We start from the raw sequence: 20,870 nt of genomic DNA, 5'->3' as shown, positions 1-20,870 counted from the left end.
ATATTTACCACAGGCATTTGTGAGTAGCCTAGCATGGTTTCTACTGTGTCACAAAAAAAATCAAAAGAGCTTCTTTTAGCTCGAGCCTGAAAATTTTTATTGAGATAATTTCTGAAAAGCAAATACTGTCATGAATGGGTGATGTAGACAGGTCATTCTTGTTCAGATGCCTGGTAAAATACAGTAGCTTGGAGCGGAGAGAAGTTATCGCTTGCTCTTTGTAATTAAGTACTGGAAACCATAGCCTTTATGGGCTCTGTCCAGAGGTGTTATCCAGGGAGTGTTTACCCTGCATAATGGAGACTGGAGACATAGCCCAGAAACCTTACAACAAAGGAATGCTTCTGGCAGAGAAACACCCCAACGGAAATATGCCATATCTCAGCTATTCATACACTAAATATGTGGCAGTGTGGAGGGCTGCTGAGCGTCCCGTTTGGCCAGGCTCAGTTAATGCTGAGGAAGGCGGTGTCTGCCAGCAGGTACTGTGGGCTGCGCTCTAGCTGGATGGGTTGCTGCTGCACGGCTTCACTGAGACTGGCTGCACTGCCACCTGGAGCAACCAGGGTCTAGCACATGCTGTCAGGCAGTCCAGGCCCTGTGGGCTGCACAGGGCAGGCTGCAGCCTCAGTCACCCTGAATCTCAGTATGCCCCGGGCTGAGCCACAGCTGGAACAACTCTGCTCGAGTGCTGTGCTCATCCAGGCAGGGTTTCTGTTTCTGATGCAGGGAAGGCAGCACCCAGGTATCCCTGCGGGCAGCCCGACCAAACACCTGTGGCTGGGTGCTGCACAGTGTGCCCTACTGATCCCTGCTGCACTCGGGCTGCTCTGACTGGGGATACTGCACATGTGCCTGGAGCGTGTTGGCAGACGGTACAGCCGAGCAGCGTGCGGCGTGACTGCACTGCATGTGGGTGAATGGCAGCTTGGCACATCCTGAGCTACAGTTCTGCCAGAGCCTGCGGCAGTGCTTCTGGGCTGCAGGAGGTTCTGCGCTGAGGGTGCACTGGGGCTCTCAGTTTTCCTGTAGGTGTAGGCTGTGGGAAGGCAGTGCATAAGGGGTGGGGGCCTGAAACACAGTTAGCCGACATAGCCTCCTAGCTGCTATGAAGCTTTTTTTAGAGTAAACTCGTGTTATTTGGAATTCCAGAGGTGCAGGGAGGCCCACTGGTGCTTGTTCCAGCTTGCAAGCATAACTACTGCAGAGTGCATTTGGTAGATGCAGGAGGGGTTGGAGAGAAGCAGAAGCATGGAAGTACCCAGACTTGTTTTTAAAGACTCAGAATCACATGCTATAAGATTGCAAAAATACAACACGAAGACAATTCTATTGTTTTTCGTGGATGAATTCCTTCATGGATCATTCTCTATCCCTGCTCTGCATGTGCTGCAAGGTGCGGTGGGCATGCAGCATAAGCTGCCTGGCTGCTATCGTTGGCTGCTGGTCACCCTGTGCTGCACTCTGCCATCATTGTATAGCTCCAGTTAAGTATTCTTTTGATCAAATGAATTTCTAATGTTTTGTTGGGAAAAAAAAGAAAAAGAAAAGAAAAAAATGATGGTTCCTCCTTCCCTCATCTGAAAACCTGGTCAGAATGCCTGGTAGTGGTGAGGACAAATAGACCAATTCCTCCTTAAAATGTGATCTCGGGCCAGGGCTTGGTGACCCTGGGAGGCCTCTTGCAGCCTGTGTTCCTGTATAGCGATTATGGATTCAGGTGTCTGCCCGTGCTGACTGCCAAGGACTTCAGTGGGGCTGTGCATGGACATAAAAGGTCCACCCACTGAGAATTCATCCAAGGAGTGGGGCATTAAGCATTTCTGGGGTTCTTCCAATGTCAATTGGTGCTTAGAAGTACAAAAGCCCCTTGATGTCAGGCAGTTAGGTTTATTCCAGGTGGGCATTCTTACGGGTAAGAAACGTGCTCCAAAGAGCCCTGTCACTTGTTAGGGGCTGCTGACTTCCTTCCCTTGCCTAGCCACAAAATCGCTCCATTTACAAAAGAATAAAATATAGGGAGGAAACAATAAACATCCCTTGCTGTAGTTCTGCATGGCAGAAGGTCATTTGGAAGGGCGTAAGATGATACAGTTGCAAAATCTTGGAATACTGACTGAGGCTAAGGATAGGTAAGATTACTCCTCCTCTAACATGAAAATCAATTCAGTTTATAAATGTCAAGCTGTATTTCCCCTTTGTGGCATTTTATGCTCAATCACAATTCTTAAATAGTGCTTAGGAGCCGCCCTGGTACATCCAAGCACTCGTGTTCCTTGTGGGTGCTTCTCTTTGTTGCCAGCCCTATGTAAGTATACTCTCCAGGGCTGACAAATTCATGCAACCTGTTGCTTTCAGGGCAGGTTGTATTTAAGGGAAGCTTTCTATTTTTACTGTAGTGGTTCTTTGAAATTTCAGGACAAATGCCTACACTGAATATGCCCACGTACCCCAAAAATACAAACTGTGTGTGAAAACAAAGGGCTGGTATACAGATAGAGAGAGCATTCAGAGACTCCAACACTGAAAGGGAAATAATTCCAATTTCTCGTAAGTTCATTCATACCTACTTCCAAACCAGGAAAATACTGTGCCACCTCCCAGAATAAACCCTTCTTCTCTCTGCCTCTTCAGGGATTCTTACTGCTGCATGCATTTCAGGCAGCTTTCTGTCTTAGGCCTGGAAGGAACATGGCTGCTGGGCCTTTTTGGTATTAACACACACATCCAAACCATCAGATGGTGGTAGGTCCAAATTTCTTCAAAACGTATTTTGAAAAGTGATGATGAAATAAAATATTCTGTATGTTTTCGTTCAGGTTTTACTGTTGTTGTAAAGGGGCTTTGTGAGCCCGGAGAGAAATATGCCTGAGAAACAGAAAGTGAAAGCAGTTGCGAAAGGGCCGTAAAAACAGCCCACCATCAATAGCCAGATGCAGTAAAATTCACCAAAGTTAATCAAACCACCTAAGTGATGAAAAATCAATGAGGTCCTTTCAAAAGAAACCCTCCATATTTGAACCATATCTGTCGTTAAAGGCATTGTTTGTCCTTTCTTTATTTCCCATAAAATGTGTGGAAGGCAGCTCAGCTTTTTGGCCATAAGGAAGTCTCCGGTTAGCATTGGTGTGAAAGGAAGAGGAAGCAAAGCCACGCTTGGACGAATGTTGTGGAGTGGCAGATTCAGAATTTTGGGTCGTTTGAATCTAAAATCCATCCAAGTTTAAAAAATGGAAGGGATGGAAGGGTCATTCCTTGTGTGGTGCTGAGCAGCACACTTCCATCTCCATAAAATGTTTGCTCTCGGGTGTCATGTGCTCCCGTGCTCCTTTTTTCCCTCCTTCATTCGGTGTAGATGCAGCGGCCCTTCTTTGATAAGCCGCTATTCAGCAGTTTGTTTTATTCTGTTGTTGAAATGCGTGGCCCCATGCCCTGCTTGCTGAGCAGTATCTACACTCTCCTCCAAAGATAATTAATAATTTCCTCCATCTGCATTTCACAGATGTATCAGTGCAGTCAGCTCTGAGATTGAGGGGCACTCTTGCTGACATCTGACAAACCAAGAACTTCAGGTGCAAAAGAATGAATGGGCCTCTGATTTTGAGGGTCCACTTTGTTTTGTTATGAGCCTGATTTTTCCAAATACTTAGCTTTATTGAGAGCTTCCTATATTCAGGCATAATTTTCCCATCTGAGCTCTCAGCACTTGTGGAATTGGGACCGTAGGGTCTCGGATCGGGGAGGCTAGAATGGAAGGCTGTGTCTGCAGTGCTGCAGGAAAGCAGATGAGTTGTGAGCACCTTGCCTCGCCTGCAAGTCCCGGCTGCACACTCCTGTGGCAGTGCATGGGAAGTGCTGGGCAGCAGTACTGTGTCAGGCTGGGGGCTGCGCTGCCTCCCCAGCAGGGTTCTGCCCTGCTCAGCTCCTGCCTCCCTATTTCTGCAACTAGAAAGCTATCTAAGAACTTCTCTTAGGGCACATTCCAGATTGCACCCTGAGCAGAGACAGGCAGGAGGCTGATGGGTGGAGGTCCTAAAAAAAACGAGGGAGACCGTGCATTGTGTCATAACACACAACCACAGGATGGTTGTGAAAGTGTTAAAATCCCTAACAGGACTCGGTGAAGTCTCTGGTTACAGGATGAGAGCATTATGAATACAAGTCCCAGTCTGCTTTGGTGGAAGATAGAAGCAGTGGCAACGAACTATGCGCTTACTAGTGTTTTGGTAGAAATAAGAACTGTTGGTAGAGCGAGTGACTTTCTTACATCAGCAGGAAATTAAAGAGCATCAGATGTACAAGATAGAAGACAGAGTGAGGCAGCAGCACTGTGCAGGGCAGGCTGCAGGTGACAGCAGTGCATTGATTGCTTTCTAATCAGTCTGCGCTGCCTGGCCCCCTCCTTCAGTAGTGCAGTGCTATGCAGGCCACAGGCTCTGAGGCAGGGCAGACCAGGACCGATGCACAGGGCCCAGCACTTGTGAAGCACTGGTGCCTCCCGTTTCAGCCCCAGCGAGCGAGCTGCTGCCCTTAGGCTGTGTCCTGCTTGGCTGCCCACAGAACTGCTGTTTCACATACAGGGATGGCTATTGCCTTGGTGTGCAAGAGCAGAATTGGGGAGGAGATGTTACAGATTACACGCACTGGCAGATAGAACAGGTGGAGGTGATTCGTCTTTGTTCTATTCTAGCTAAATGCACGCATCCTCTGCCATTGGCAATTTGTCTCAGTTCTTTTAAATTCCTAAGTGGATTATAATTTTTCTCGTGGTATTATTTGACAACAGTCATATTTCATGGCTTTACTGCATTCTTTGGATAGTTGGAATTTTTTAAGGAAGGGAGCTCAGTAAGAGGCGGCCATCTTCAGGGCATGTTGTGTAATGCAGATGCTGCAGACAAAGTGACTGCAAACATTCTTTGTGCATTTTTACAGAGTTTTTATCCTTGGAAAACACAGGATCTGACCTATGGTGGTTGACAGCAGATGAAGTACACTGCTGGATGCAGACCTTTCCAATGCTGTGGCAGGAGCAAATTCCTCCACACGTAAGGTGCCTCAGTGACTGGAATACAGTCTGAGGCAACAGTGGATTCTGATGATAGTGAGGACATTTCTAAGCTTTTCAGACATAATGGGCTTGAAAATGTAGGCATGCAGCTTATCCTCTTTGCTTCTATTTACGCATAAGTTCCCACCGTGAAGTATGTATGAAAACTACAGGGATCATTTCAGTACCCATTTGCCCTGCTCCTAATACAGTATTGTTCATTAGTTTGTAGAAATGTGCCATATTTAATTAGGTTAGTAATGACTTACTTAGTATAGGAATTGCAGAAACAGAAGGAGAAAATAATCACACATTGCAATGTCAAAATAAACATTTCCATCCTAGGAATGTTGTCAGGTGATGTCATACCATCTGTCCCACTGTACCCGCTCAGAAATGTTGCTACAGCAGCATCTGGTACTTTGGCAAGCTCAGCAGACAACTGTGGTAGCTTTACAGCTGCCTTCAGCTCTGCTTTTGTATTTAAACAGCATAAAGACTTCTTGAACCGCTCTGTGTTCCTGTACAGGATTTCTTTTGCTGAAGTTTAGATACTGAGCAACTTTTACTGTGTCAGCCCTTATTCTGAATGAGGGAGAACAGAGGTGCACATCCCCAGGGAGTGCCCTTCTTGGCTCATTAAGAGTTTGCAGGGAAGGGGGAATGTTTTGGCTTTGTTTCTCATGGAAGGCTGAAGTACTCACCTCCCTCAGGGAAGTGCTCGCCCTTTTCCTTGGTCAAGCTGGGCATCCATCAGCAGCCATGTTAGGTGACTCATCCCACACCCTTTTGATTGCATTTTGCTCCTGCTAGCCTAGAAGAGCAACAGAAGCATGCTTCTGGAGCCCTCCTGTGCCAGCTCCTGGGGCAGTGGGCACCATGGCCTTTTGGTTTGGTGTCCTATGCAAAGCTTTAGATCAAAGTAGGGAGCAAAAACCGTCCAGTCTGACATTCAGTCACAGTGCTGCCAGCTTAATGTGTGTCAAAAAATAGAAATTGGAAACATGGTTCCTTCTCATGTTAGTTTGCTTTTTTTTTGTTCTATTTTTTTTTTTCCAAGCTCAAGTGTTTCCTAAGTTCACTTTGTTCATTATTGAGTGAAGTAAAATGCTACCTCTGACTGCAGACACTGCTGTGATAACTTGTCGTGTTTACCAACCAGATCAGTGATTTCCTGAGTCCTTGTGTAAATGATCAGCTCGTGAGCCAGACCAGGGCACGCTCCCTCCTGCACACACACACTCTGCTCCCATCCACGCGTTTATTTCTCTGCCATATGTGTTTTTATGGTAGAAACAGCTTATTCAGACCAGCTCTGTCCCTCTGGGACACACGGGGCAAGTTCTCTGTGCACAGGGGAAGCTGGGATGGCATTATTTTGAAAGAAGCCTAAAAGGACAATCCATGCAAGTGGTGCTCATTTGTCTGATACATTGAGCTCAAGACTTGCATGTGCAAACACCTTTGCGTGCTGTTACACTTTCCGTTTTTTCTTTCACAAAATGGACCACCTGACTCTTTAAAAAGCATAGACTTTACCTCACCTTTGGCCACAAACAGGGGTGAGTGTTCCCTCATTCTAAATTCAGATTACACTGTGCTAGAAGGTTGTCAAATAGATTACAATTTCCTAAGTACAGAAATGTTGCTAGCCCATTTCCTTGTCCCCAAAGCCTTGGACATCTGCTAGGGAAGGTCTCTGTCACAGTGAAGGAAGGCTGTGAGAGGATGTCCAATTAATTGAGATTTGTCATTTCAATTTGTTCATTCAGCAGGTATGTTGTAAACTAAATAGCTTAAATGGGGTCTGCTTTGGGGTTTTAAATATTTTATTTGTGCTTACCAGTTGGGAATTGCCCCTTATATACAGCATCTGTTGGATGTGACAGTTTTCTAGTGTGTTCATTGACAGCATATCAGTTTTCCTTTAATTGAGTTAGAAACATCTTTTGTGACCTCCGTGGTTAAAAAACATGCTTAATCTCACTGCTCTGCAGCTCCTTCAGTCTGCTTGCATGATGCTGAAAGCACCCAGAAGACCACATTGGTCTGAGTGGGAGCTGTCTTGGGCTCCCCTGGCCTGCAGAATTCCCCCAGCCAGGGCAGGGGCTGTGGAGGTGGGCAATGAGATGCAGCGAGGTGAGGTTAAGAAATGGGGAAGTGGAAGCAGAGCACATTTTGGCATAGAGAGTGGTCAGTGACACTCACTCTGTAGGGCTCCCTAGGTGAAGGTTGGCTCCTTTCAGTACTTAGGTCAAAACATTGGAGGGCATGTGGCGAGGTCTGCTCATAACTTAGCAGCAATACTGAGTGGCTGGCCTTCTCACGATTGTCATCCTTAGGTTTAAAGAAACTCCTTTCTGTCTTTCTTAAGTGCTGTTAGCATATGCCATAGGTTGAGGTTTGCTGTTGTTTTGTTTGTTTTTTTTTAATAGACAAATAAGAAGTGTGTAGGTTCAGGCCTTTGGGATACCAGCAGAAATCAGGGCTTGGAGGATGTGGGACACGAAGAAGCATGGTTCGAAGCAGCAGAAAGAGGCTTTCCTCCAGCACATATTCATCTGATTATGCCCTGCAGTGGGCTCTTTAGCACCTTGCTGCCATTTAGTCAGTGTAAATTACTCCCTTGAAGATGACCATTTTTGGTGGTGTGCAGAAGGTCCGTGGGGTTTTGAAGTTGACCCTTGCTCACTAAGGGCTACTTCACAATCACTGAAGTTTTTCATGGAAATCATACTGCAGAAAATCATAGTCCCAGGAATAACGTGCAAGTCATTGAATCCATCAAAGCACGCTTCCCTCTGCAGGAACACATGCAGCCCTGTGTCTTAATAAACCTCTGTTCTTTTTGTTCGGCGCTGATTTTCCTGTTTCTTTCTTGCAGTACAATAAACACCTCTTCGTACACATTGGACACGCAAACCATTCTTACAGCGACCCGTTGCTTGAATCGGTGGACATTCGTCAGATTTATGACAAATTTCCTGAAAAGAAGGGTGGTCTAAAGGAGCTGTTTGGGAAGGGGCCCCAAAATGCTTTCTTCCTCGTAAAATTCTGGGTGAGTAATACATGACATTGTGAGCCTTTCTTGGCAGTGTGGCCTATGTTTAGTGCTTAGCTTTGGGGTGCTTGTGGAAATGTCTTCTCTTGTCTAAAAGCACAGATAAGCTGTGTATCCTTCTGGTAGGGTCCTGTCCCAGAGCCACTCTTGCTGGCAGCTCCACAAGTCTGTGTCGAAGGTGACATGCAGGGGCAGATACATGCCTCAGCTGTGCTTGGTAGCTGCTGAGCAGGAGCAAGCAGGTAATGGAGCACTTGTTTGTAAATGGGGAACTGCCATCTAGTGGTCTGAGAATACCAGGGAGGCAGCAAATAGAGACTGCTTTTACTGTTTCTGATGTAGAACTCTTGTCAAATGCACATAATGCAAGGATCAGCCTGCAGATAGCAAATAGGACCAAGAAGGACTTGGATCAAGCATGCTTTGGGTCAGTCATGAGCTTGTGAGAGTTTCAGGGTTTTTTTTAAAAGGTTTTTTGATTGCTACAGTACGCTTGCTTTTCCCTCACCTGCTTGTTAGTGAGCTGTGGGACTCTGCTCCAGAAATCCGCCCATTGCAAGCAGGAATGAAAGAATTTGAATGGAAAGCTGAGATGTTGGAAAATATATTGGTCTAGTTTTAGTAAATTTCACTGATACACCAGGTCTAATTTGTTGCATTTGCAAAACCTCATGGTGATAATGCTAAAGGTTCATCCAAAAGGATCACCAAATCTCAAGAGTAGAGACCTTATTTCTGCTTACTCTTCTTCTTTGCACCAATTTGTTGTTTGTGATAGGCTCCTCTTCATACCAGAGTTTCTTTCTTAAAGCCTCAGTGAAAGAGGCACATTCAGGGACTAATTACAGAGTGGAAAGATTGGTGCTGACATTAGAAAAGGTTGATCTGGAGCCACTGCTTATGGTATTGGTCTTTCTCCGTTGAAGTTTGTCTGTGTGATCTGAAATACTCTCCAATCTGTATGTACCCAAGACTTCCCATATTGCCAAAAGTATGGGAACTGAAAATGAGGGAGGCTCTTCTCTCCGATCTGGGTGCAGAAGAGATTAACTACTGAGTAGGAGCTGTGCTGCGCCACAAGCATTGAGAAATTTATGGAGCTTAAAACTAGAAATGGAACTGCAGACTTTGTGTTTGAGGGCTGGCTGAGCAAAGAGTCCAGAAACAGGTGGCAGCAGAAAACTGGAAGCTGAAATACACAGAAACCAGGAGCCTGCAAAAGGCAGGTGAGAGCACAGAGTCAAAAAGGGATAAGGAGTGGGAAGTGGGAGCATTTGTGGTAAGGAGTCTGCGGGGAAGGATGACAGCACACAGCAGAGATGCCTGTGAGAGTTGGGAGCAGAGCAAGCATAAGGATGAAAGAAATATAGCTGCAGAGAAACAGCAGTTGGAATTACGGTCTATAACCACTGAGTTCATTTCCTTGCAAAATTTGGGCTTGAACTGAGGCCCATCATCCCACCAACCCACTTTGCTTAACAAAATACTTGCTAAACCCACTGGCACAATGAACCTCACCCCACCTGCCTGTTCTCAGTTGCATGAGAATGACCAGCCTGATCTAGCTGTGGATGTCCTATCACTACAGGGCAGTTGGACTGGAGGGCCTTCAAGGTTTCTTTCAACTCAATTGATTCTGTGATTGTAAGCCTTAGACTACATTGAACATGGAAGCAGCAGAGATTGGTGCTGTATTCATTGATGTTTTTCTGTATTTTCTGTTGCTTCTCCATGTGGAAATTGATTTTCAGGAGTGCTGAATGCTCAAAGATGTATCTAAAACCAGTGCAGAGCTTTCTTGTATCATTAAGGTCAGTGTTGTACTCGTGACCTAGAAGTTTAGTGTACCAGCTTTCTATACTTGATTTCCTACAAGCATTGCTCATCTTTAAGCCTCTTACCTCAGTTTCCCAGCATCATAGTGATGCCATCCCTTCACCTCAGGTCATCATTAAGAAATCAAACTCACTGGCATCCATTAAAAAAAATAAATATATATATATACATACATATATATATACCATTAGGAGAATTTTAATAATTCTAAGTTCAGTGCAGGTTTTGAGTAGTGTGAGGGAGGCAGGGATTTGGGCACACTGAATAATGAAAATAATGAGAAATATTGTATAGCTGCTCAGTGGGTGAGTGTGCAGTCATGTAGGTAAAGGTTCCATGATGCAGTTCAGCAGTAAGGATGAGTGGGAAACTTCAATTCAGCATTTCCTAACCTTACAGTGTCTTCCAACTTCATGATCTTTTAATACAATTTTGCATAATGTGAAGGTTAAAAAGCGCACAGTGCTTACCATCCTGCTGAGTTATATATTAAAAATGTGATGGGAATGCCTTCCTAAGCCATGGCCTTAAAATAGGCCAGTGGATTTTCTTTCTTGTTGGGTGTGCAAAGGCGGAGGGAGGGTGCCAGGGGCAAGCATTCGGGTGTAGCAAGGCTGATGATGAATGCTCCTCTAGGAATAGACTTCACACCAGTGCCCCCACAGCTAGAAATATATATATATAGGAAAAACAGAAGATGGCTATGGTGAGTCACGAGAGTTAGATCCTAAACTGTCAACTCACTGTCTTATATTTAATTTCTTTCACCCTGATTGGATGTTTTTCAGGGAAAAAAAAAGACATTTGCCATTATTGAGGGGAGTCTTTAGAAACTGTTCTAAAACAGACATCTGTTACCACTGTATATCTGACAAAGGTTGACGGTGTTTTGGACCCTGATTGTAATTTCCAGTTTATTAATGTAAAAATAGATTAAATTTTGTATTCTTGTCCTTTATTTTAAATTCAGTATCCACTTCTGAAGCAGTATCCACTGTCTGCGTCTCGTCCACTACCAACTCCTCCTCTGAAAAGTTCAACTTCTCCCAGGTTCTGTTCATTGCTTATTCACAGTATTTCCCCTCACTGTTTGTTTAGCTATTTCTCACTTTCTATCATTTTTGTTGTCTTTTCCCTTTATTGCTACTTAGCCCCTGATGGTTTGCTTGGTGGTGTAAACCAGTTTCAGTGACAGTCTGGGCTTTGGTGGGATTTGATTGTAATGTGAGTAAAAGAGGAATACAGAGTTGTACTGGGTAAGTTACGCAGGTGGGAAGGCACTGCAAGGGGTCTCAGCAAAAGAAAACCAAGGACTACGAGTAAAAGTAGTCAAGGGAAACTGGCTCAGGAAAGCAGTTGGATGTTGTTGCTGTGGAAGTGTGAAAGCAAAGGTGCGGATGTGATGCCAGAAGGGATGGTGAGCTTGTAAACAGATTTAAAGAAAGGTCAGCCCGTCCCTGGAGGTGACAGAAAGGATGTTTTGTTTAGACATTAAATCTAGTGTGCAAAAGAAAGATGGGAAACAGGAAGACCAGAAAGGAACGCTCGCATTGAGAAATGACCAAGGCAGAAAGTAGCTTAACTCTGGTAGCTGGAAAGAATATTCCCCTTGCTCCTTCCCCATGTTGCTCTCCTGGAGGCTTCTCAGCAGCACAGCTGCCTTTTGATTTTTCCCATGATAGAAGTAACAAGGTTTGATTACAAAGTGGGAGGGGAGGGTCTGAGATCTTGCAAGAAGACATTTGGTAACTTTGGAGTTGACGCTGCAAAGCATTACATGTATTAGGTACAAAGCCAAATTGTTTTGCTTTGCGGAGGCTTAATGGTTCCCTCTGATTGTATCTCCTGTGAGCCTGGTGCTGGGAATGGGAAAGCCTCTGGCCTCAGCCCTGGAGACACATCTGGATGTCGCACTTTGAGGCCTTTTCCTACCCACCTGCAGGAGGTGTAAAAGAAAGAGACTACGCCACTACTCCATTTACGTCACTCAAATGACCAACCCCACAGCCCTGCTAAGCAATTCCTCAGTCTTTGTCTTGTACCTTAAGTGCAGTGAATCTTCAGTTTGTCTCGGGCAGTCACTGGGAGCTAGTTCAGGGAAGTCACCCCAGAGGTGGACTTGTACTTACTATATTATGCACTCAGTGCAATAAGTAAGGAACAACACACCAACAATATAGCACAGGAAATTTGTGTGACACAATGATATGAAACTAGAGATGACAGGGATATAAAATGAAAACAAAAGTAAATGTTCTTAAGTGAGTGTAAAAGTAATCACCTAGAAAACTGGCAAGGAATTCAGAGAATTCAGTGAAACCTTTGCCTGCATGCAGGATGAGTGCACAGTTTTTCAGTTCACGTTGTCACAAAATGATCAAATCTATGTAAGATAAGCAAGTATGATTTGTGCCATCTAATCTTAGGACAACATGTGTGTTGCCTAGTTTTTGCTTGAGCTGTTTTGATAATTTGTGGAAAAACCCCCATGTTTTCTGGTCTTTGAAATTCTCATCAGCCTATCTGAGAGCTAAATCAACATACGTTGCCTCTGTTGGATTCTTTTATTGGTGAAAGTTCTACTCACATAGTATTCTAATTCTGTTTAAAAGGCTGATCTACCACTATTCATGAATTATCTAACAGTAAATAATACACTTAGGCCTCTTGCAAAAGTAAGTGCTGTACGTATACCTCCAGGGTTATCCCAAAATGCTTCTTAAACATGAAAGCTGGCCCTGCCTTCTCTGCCCTCAGCGCTCTGCCCATAGCTCTCCATTTTCTCTTGCACAAAATTTCGCGGTACACATCTCCAGCAACAAGCACCTTCAGTTTGACTGCTATTATTTTATCATGTGCATCTCCACCAGCACAGGAATTGCTCTAGGACTTAAGTGTAGTCAGTAATTAGTGCTATCTAGCACTAGCTAATCTGGTAGCCACTTTTTACTGAGAGCTTTTAACATTAATTCATCAGCGTGTACCTGTCCGTTGCAGCCTAGACTTCTAAATCTTCTGTTTTAGGTAATTGTTGCTCTCTCACATTTTGCCTTGCTCTCTGACTGCACAACTTCTGTTGCCCATAGGGCTCGCGCAGAGGGCTCCATGCCTCTGCTGGGATCCTTGGTGCTGGTGTGAGCACAACTTTCAGTGCTGTGGCTGTGGATTTTGTGTGTCTTGACACTGACAGGTGCTCTCTGCCAAGATGAAGCTCTGATTTCTGCAGGTCTGGGCATAGACATATATAACAACAAATATATCTAAAAGGCAGAAGGACATTTTCAAAGTAGAGACAAGTGAAAAAAAGCAGCTGATAAAAATTAATATTGGGCTTTCAGGCTTTCCACCATTCTGAGCAACTGACTTAATTTTTCAAGTATTTGCAAGAGCTTAAACTATTCTTCAAACTGAGGGAAGCTTACTTAGAGCCCAGTGAAACTCTGAAAGAAAGACTAAAGCTCATCTGAAGATGTGTGGATGATATTAATTGATGTTTAAAATGAATGCCTCTATTTGCAGGAATCTGCAATGCAAACTAGGAGTTTTCAAAAGTAATGCATATTATAATTAGGGCAAGCTTTTAAAGATGCTTTGAAGTCCTAAACATTTTTGAAATTCAAATGTGGGATGGAATAAAGAGATCTACACAATAAAGGGGCATTAAATTATGTCCCCCAAATTTGACTGTTTTATAGATGTAAATATATGCCATAATTAGCAGTAAGTAACATGAGGAGGATGGCTAAGTTTATTCCTATTCTTATTCAAAACAGCTGTGGCATGAAAAATAATGCTCCTTCTCTTTGTGATACAGTGGAACAAACAATTTACCCATGTAATCAGTGTTCAGAAATGGCTTGCGCCTGTGGTTGCCTCCCACCCCTCCCAAATGTGTCCCCATGCGCCTCCAGCAGTCTTAAAAGGTGCAGCCATTTTTTGTGCCCTTCATCCACACACACAATTGTGGCTACTGCCCGTTGTGTTTTTTTTTCTTGCCGTTTCTACATGCAGTTTCTCTTGCACAATCTTGGATTTCCCTCCATCCACACAAACACACGCGTGCACACTCGCCAACTTTGACTGGCAAATGATCTGTCACTCACAAATGGGAGCTGTAATGTGAATGGGACTATGGCCAGCATGCAAATGTATGCAAAACAAATTAGATACGGAAGAAAGCAGACATCCATTTTCTTTTCCGCATCACAACCCCATCCGTGCAGGGAGCTCACGTGGTGCTCGTGGAGGACCCCCTCAGCAATTGATGCGAGGACATTAGTGCTTGAGCCTGGATAATGAGTGGAAGGGCTGAGCAGCTGGGGAGCTGAGCAGCTTGGTCTGTCCATCACGAGCCCAACCATGTGGCAAACCTGGACGCAATTCCTGAGCTGCAGCGTAACACACGCTGAAATGTGCCAGCGCCCCAGATGCTCCCCTTGGAAAAAATTGCTTCACAATTTGGAATCTCTGCTCTTTGATCACTCTTTGGAGAGGAGGAGGGGAGGCACGATGCGGTCATATGAGTAACACACCTCCCTGCAGTCAGCAGCCGTTCAAACCTGTATGTCGTTAACAAATGACCTTCTGTGCTTAATGTTAACTACTGAATGCCAGCATAAATTATTCTGGCCCTCCTCAGATCCCACTGTTTCCAATAGGTGCTGTTTTCCTTCTACTCAGCAGAAAGAATTTAGACTCTGTAATTTTGCTAGACTTGCTTTTTTGTTGGCCAGAGCTGTTATTACTACACAGACACTCTGTGCCCTTGCCTTTAACACGGCAGGAGAGCACCTGAGAGGTGGATAGGAAGTATTTTGCCATTGTTTTCTAATATCTTTCCACTTTATTTTGGTTGCAGCTAGCTCTGTTTTAGTGCTTGCTCTGGCATTCTGGCAGAAGCATCTCCAGGCAGCGTGTGAAACACCCAGTTCTCTTAATGTTCTTAATATTTTCAGTACTCTTAATATTTTCAGTGCTACCCTTTGACAAGCTATGTTGTATTAATTAATTAATCATGTTCTTAAGCAGCCACATCAAAAAGGTGCCAGAAAACAGTGCTTTTGCCTCCCGATGCATTCAGCTACTATAGAGCTTAGCTTTTAGAAATAATCTAGATGAGTTTTACTTTTAAAAATGGCCACATTAAAAAACAAACAAACAAAACCACCAAGAATCCAACATTTATGGTTTTAAGTCATTGGGTTTTCTTTTTCTCCTAAATTCTATTGATCTTATATTTTAAATCATTATTTAAATGAGAATTTTTCAATGAGTAATTGAACTCTCGTTCATTACAAGTGATCATCCCTCCATTCTAAACGTTACTTATCTGTATATGCTGCACTAGCTCTCACCAGTCCTAATCCCTGCAGACAGGGAATAGCTGCACTAGAAGCTGCACAGAAGGGAAAGATGGTTTACAGCCCAGGAAGCCTTGCAGTCTTATGTCTAAAATGCAAGTGAACCAAGATGGAGAGTACCAAAGAAATGAGACAAAGCTGGTTCTCAGGAGAGGCTGCAGGTACAGTGCTCCAGCTTGACTGTTGTCAAGTTTTTCACATTGAAGAAAAAAATTATAAGAAGTTTAACTGAGGTTAGTAAGATAAAGTCAAAGGTGTCAGTTTTGGAATTATTATGTTTATCTAGTCTTGCCTCTCCTGTATGTGAGACAGGCAATGAACATAAGTCATTTCTGTGTCCAAACAACAGGCCAACTTGGGCTATGCATCCCTGTTAGTTAGGTAGATGGGCTGGTTAAAAATTCCTAAGGAACAGTGATTATACCATATTTCATAATGATTCCAGCATTTTGCTGCCATTGGAGATATTGGCATCCGCCTTGTTTTTCATTTAGCTTTTGTGTAGCTTTAGCTTTTTGTCTTCTAATGTCCTTTCGTGCAAGATTTAATCTGTCAGAAAACTCTTCCCCATGTAGCAACTTGTAGACTATGACAAAGTCGTGGAAAAACTTCTCTTGGAAAAACTAAGTAGATGGAGTTTCATTAGTCATTCACTACAAAGGATGTTTTCCAGACCTGAAATCATTCTTGTAACTCTTTTCTGAACCTTTTCCAATTTTCCTACATCCTTTCTAAAATGTGGACACAGAAACTGGAGTCAATATTTTAGCAAGGAGCCTGCTAAAACTGAATGCATAGGTAGTACGTGGCTGTTCCCCACTCAAAACGACATCTGCAACTCTCATAGCCACAGCAGGTCTCAGTTTTCACAGGTTTTCTTTGGGGGGAGGGGTACCATCACTGTAACTTTGGGGAAAAAGATCCTCAAAATTTTAACTGTGAGCTGCTTGCTTTAATTTGAGGGATTACATCTTCACTTGTCAGTGGTGTGATTAAATGGAACACTTGCTATGGAAGCCATACCAATATATTTAGCAAGTCTGTTGCCAATATTTCTAATAATTTAAAAGCTTTGTATTTTATCAGTGGTGATCTTTCCTTTTCTTGAAAAGAAGGAAAAAAGGTAGCAGAGATAAAAAGATAATCTGGAATTTGATTTATTTTCCATGCTGATTAAGACAACTTCCTTGAAGTGACAGTCCCCTCTTCACAACGGTACCTGCTCCTTCCTGGCGCTCATGTACTCATCCTCTAGTAAAAACATCTGAACCCGTGTTGAGGGGCAAGATGTCTTTAGTAGGTGAGATTAGAGAAGATTATTCTGTCATGAGAAGGTTTTCATTCAGGACTATTTGCTGGTGCCAACTTCTAAGTGTTTTTATGTCGGTGTTACACTTTCTGGAGGAGTCTTACAGCTTCAGTGCTCAGCAGTTGGTAGCTAGTTAAACATTAAAACTGTTGTTTAAAAGGAAGAGTCATCTTCCCATTGAAAACACTTTCTTTGCGTGCTAGACTCCCTAATCAGAGAGCAAATGCAGATAATTTATGTCTGTTTTAGATCTAAGATTATGTTTTTTGCAACAGCGTTGTGATTGTGCAAGAGTTGAGTGATAATTTCAAGTGTTCTTCATTCAAGCTTCAGAGCCTCAGTGTCTATTTTTGGTGTGCACAGGACTCCTGGTGATTTCAGCCAGAGCTGGAAGCGCTGTGGGAGTGATCAACAGTGTGCCAGATGGCCATGTGTTGCTTTCCAGGTTAAATGTCAAGTGTATTTTTTTCAGTGGGCTTCAAAATAAGAAAGAAAGAGAAGAAAAGTTATTTTGTCATCTCTGCTAGTAGTTGTTATGGCAGCTTGCAATGTCAGGTATACGCATTTGATCCTTCTGACAACACGAAATTGTGAGGAGCATTTTGTATACAATTTGTAAATATATTTCTAATTCTTGAAAGGGAAAGAAAAATCATTGTGTAGTAAAACTGTGATTGCGGGAGCAGCAGAAATAACCACTTGTTAAGAAAATGGGATGGTTCAAAACAGTATAATTGTTTTATCAGAAATACTTATTCTTCAGAAATTCCAGCAGAGCAGCTGTGAGGAGCTGATGGCAGCTACAGTTTTTCATATTTAGCTGTAACTGCAAACCAGCTGCGATGACAAATTGCTTATTTACCATTAGCTTGGCACAGCTTATGGCGGAGCGCTGTGAATGCTGCTTTAGCTGTACGTTCAGTGCTAACTGCTGACCTCGTGCAATACTTGTGCAAGAAACAAGGTGTAATGCTGGTAGGATTTCTTTCTGTTATGCAAAGGACGTGACTATAAGGCTCTTTGTGTTGCAGCCTGTAAATCTCCAGAGACTTCCCCACTGATTAATTTACCAAAACTAGCCTGAAATAATATTAGACCCACGGCTTCTCCATACCACAAACTAGCTCAGTATTGCTGTTATCAACATATTGCCTCAGAAGGTTGTACCACAAATATGGATTGTAGACACTAAGTAGAATTAACGAGCTGTTGCCTAGTCAAACATTAAAGAGCAGTTACAAACGACCTGAAATACAGCGAAGGCAGAATTATAGATGTTCCACGATAGCTAATAAATAAACACATTTTTAAAAAGTCTTCAGGTAGACAAGAAGATATTTGTCAAAAGTTTTGTGTTATTTCTGCTTTAGCAATAAAAAGCAGTAAGAACAAGTCAGGCTAGAATTGTAAGTGAAACTGCTGCAGAAGTGTATTTCTGTGATCAGATGCTTGTCTCAGGGTAGCTGTAAGCTCATATGATTTTCTAAATGTTATGCCTCAGTAGCTGATGGGCTGTTTACACATAAAAAGAAAACCCTGCCCACTCTCTCCTCAGACACCAAAGATATCAGCAGCGCTAATACCTGAATCAACAAATCCAGCTGTGGATATCTCTGGTCTCTGCCTATGTCCATGTTAGTGCTCTTTCAAGTTGAGGGCTTTGTGAAAACGGTTTCGTGATGACAAAGAGCACAGTGGCAGAAAAGCTTCAGTTCTGTTGCAGCCTGGGGAGGCAGGATTCAGCATGTGACCCGTGCACTTGCTTTGTAAACAAATGAATCATGCTGTGCACAAGACTCGGACATAAATAATTGAAGGTAGCGCTGTTCCTCACTTGATCCTGCACGTCTCAGTCTCTGGTGCTAGATTTGAAAGGCAGCTGGGTCGTTATTCAGGCTGCAGCAGAATACTGAAAGAAATCAAATACTTTCAGTACTATTTTATTGGTCCGGTAGGCACGGCTCAGCAAGCACACAGGTAACGTGAAGCCTGTGAACTGCGTCATACAGCTCAGTGAAGTTAAACAGCTCGCTGAATTGGGGCCATATGGCTTGACAGAGTTTATTAGAGATCGATTCCCAAGTTGCACAGCCATCTTCCTTTGTAGCAGTGATTTAATTGTTTTAAGAAAGGAAAAGGACTTCCTCTCTCTTCCAGACAAGAAAGGTCACTCGTAGCTAAGAGAAATACAGTCTTCTCTTTTGTTGTTTAAAGAAGTTTGAAGAAATTGTTGCTTCCCTAAGGTTTCTACTTCAATGATTTATGCAGGTGCTTTCTTTGAGGCTGTCCACTGCCATTGTTGTCACTATCAAACTCCCTTTTCCCTCCCCTATTTCTGAAAACAAGCACAGTGAGCTACTTACAGTTTATGCTTCTGACGTTGTCAAATGAAAAATAACATCTTCAACAGCTGTTGCTTTTTTCCAACAGGCTGACTTAAACTGCAACATTCAAGATGATACAGGAGCATTTTATGGAGTCACCAGTCAGTACGAGAGCTCAGAAAACATGACAATCACCTGTTCCACCAAAGTCTGCTCCTTTGGAAAGCAAGTAGTAGAAAAAGTAGAGGTGGGTATTGGGATGGGCTGCCATGAGTCTCTGGTTCCTTTTGGTTCTTACTTATGCTATTTGTGCCTTCCTGTAATCCCTCCTGAACAAGTATTCTCCTTCCCAGGAACGTTCGGTCTGCTGTAAATCACTGTGTGTCCGGTGACACTGCAGTATATAAAATTCTAGATACCTGTTGCTTGGAATCCATCTCCGTCCTGCCTGTGGCAGCCTTCAGCCTGCAGCTGACATCAACGCAACCTTCTCTGTCACACCACAAAAGTGTTGAAGGAAAAATGCTTTTTGCCCCCATTTCTAAATACTCATCCAACCAAGTGGCGTGTTTGAACAGTATTGCAATGACAAAGTATGGTGGTCTGTATTTCTTCACTACCTACAGTTATCTTACACACAGAACGGCATAATTTCCATGGCCACCAGTAGCTTTTAAATGGAAAGATTAATGATTTCTAACATGCCAAGGCCTTTACCTATTTTTCTAAACCCCCAAACTGTACGGGGTGGTCAGGTAGATACTTGGTTTACTGAGGAATGATACTGTATCTACTCAACTTGTCTTCTTTATATTAAGCCCCACAGCCACATCTGCTGCATGCAGAATAATTTCAGTATATGCAGTTGGCTTACAGCTGCAGGTTGAGCGTTTTGTAGGTGTGTTGGTCTCTGCCCATGTCCTCATTGTACCACGTAGGTGACTCCCAAAGTAATGCCTCCTAATTATTTCTATGATAAACACAGATAGATGGAACACTATTTGACTGTTTGATCAACCAAATTCTCAGCTGCAAAACACTGTTTTTCAGCACAGTCACCGCCACTGGTTGCACATTTTCACCAGTGATGAACAAGATGCATGCCGCCCTCATAACACTGCATGGCTGTCTGGAAAGTGACTTGTCTTTCACACTGTTGTTACCACTGCTGCAATGCACCTCCTATCACCTCACTGTGCCAGCACTCACTGTTTGATCTCTGTAAATGTTCAGCAAGCGTTGGTGAATATCAGTGGGTGCCATTTTTTCCACATCACAATTCAGTGATGTCCCTTTGCTTCATGCGCACTTCCATGTCAGACACCATTTTGTCAGAGTGCCCCTCTGCTGCCACTTGTCACATGGCAACAACATGTAATGGATTTGCAGGAAAGTTCCACCTCTGTCACCATCCCAACAATATCTGTTGTGGACTGATATAATAAAATAGGAGGCATTACTTTCAGAGCAGCCCTTGCATATGTGGTTCCTGTGCATGGTGGCCATTAAAAGTTTTCCATCGTTTCCATTATTCAGTGCTTAGAGGAAACCAAGAAATCCCACAAACGAGTGAGGAGATCATATGAACAATGATCAGCAGCAGGAGTGCAGAAACCACAGGCATCCTCCTCCAGCCCATGAACCACTGCAATATCAATCAGTCTGGTTTTCTTCTGACTGCAGCCTTGCATCTCTGTATAATTTACAAGTTGCCTATTAAATCAGGCAGTAATATATAGCTCTGTTTACATGTATATATTTATACATAAATATGTGAGCGTAATTCTGCTCTTCGCAGCTGCTTGTCTCAAAAACTGCTGTAAAATCAATCATAACTATCTCATCATAACTTTTCCACTTAATTCATTTTTAATGGATTTGGGTTTACTTTGTGTAAATCTTCTTCCCAGTTTTTAATTCACAGGTTGGA

The 20,870-nt window shown here is 43.3% G+C and overlaps 1 protein-coding gene across 9 annotated transcripts in view; it reads left to right on the top strand.

The window, feature by feature from the left end:
- Positions 1-20,870, top strand: part of TEAD1 (TEA domain transcription factor 1) — a 144,604-nt gene that overhangs the window by 117,083 nt on the left and 6,651 nt on the right. For all 9 annotated transcript variants that reach the window (XM_048948781.1, XM_048948777.1, XM_048948776.1 and 6 more), the window contains 2 exons: positions 7,935-8,108; positions 19,047-19,187. In XM_048948781.1, coding sequence (XP_048804738.1) covers positions 7,935-8,108; positions 19,047-19,187 — 315 coding nt within the window. The remainder of the gene's footprint in view (positions 1-7,934; positions 8,109-19,046; positions 19,188-20,870) is intronic.

This window comes from Lagopus muta, chromosome 6 (assembly GCF_023343835.1).
Source record: "Lagopus muta isolate bLagMut1 chromosome 6, bLagMut1 primary, whole genome shotgun sequence".
NCBI lineage: Eukaryota > Metazoa > Chordata > Aves > Galliformes > Phasianidae > Lagopus > Lagopus muta.
Note: the sequence above shows the minus strand (reverse complement) of the source record. Positions and strands in the feature narration are given on the sequence as shown.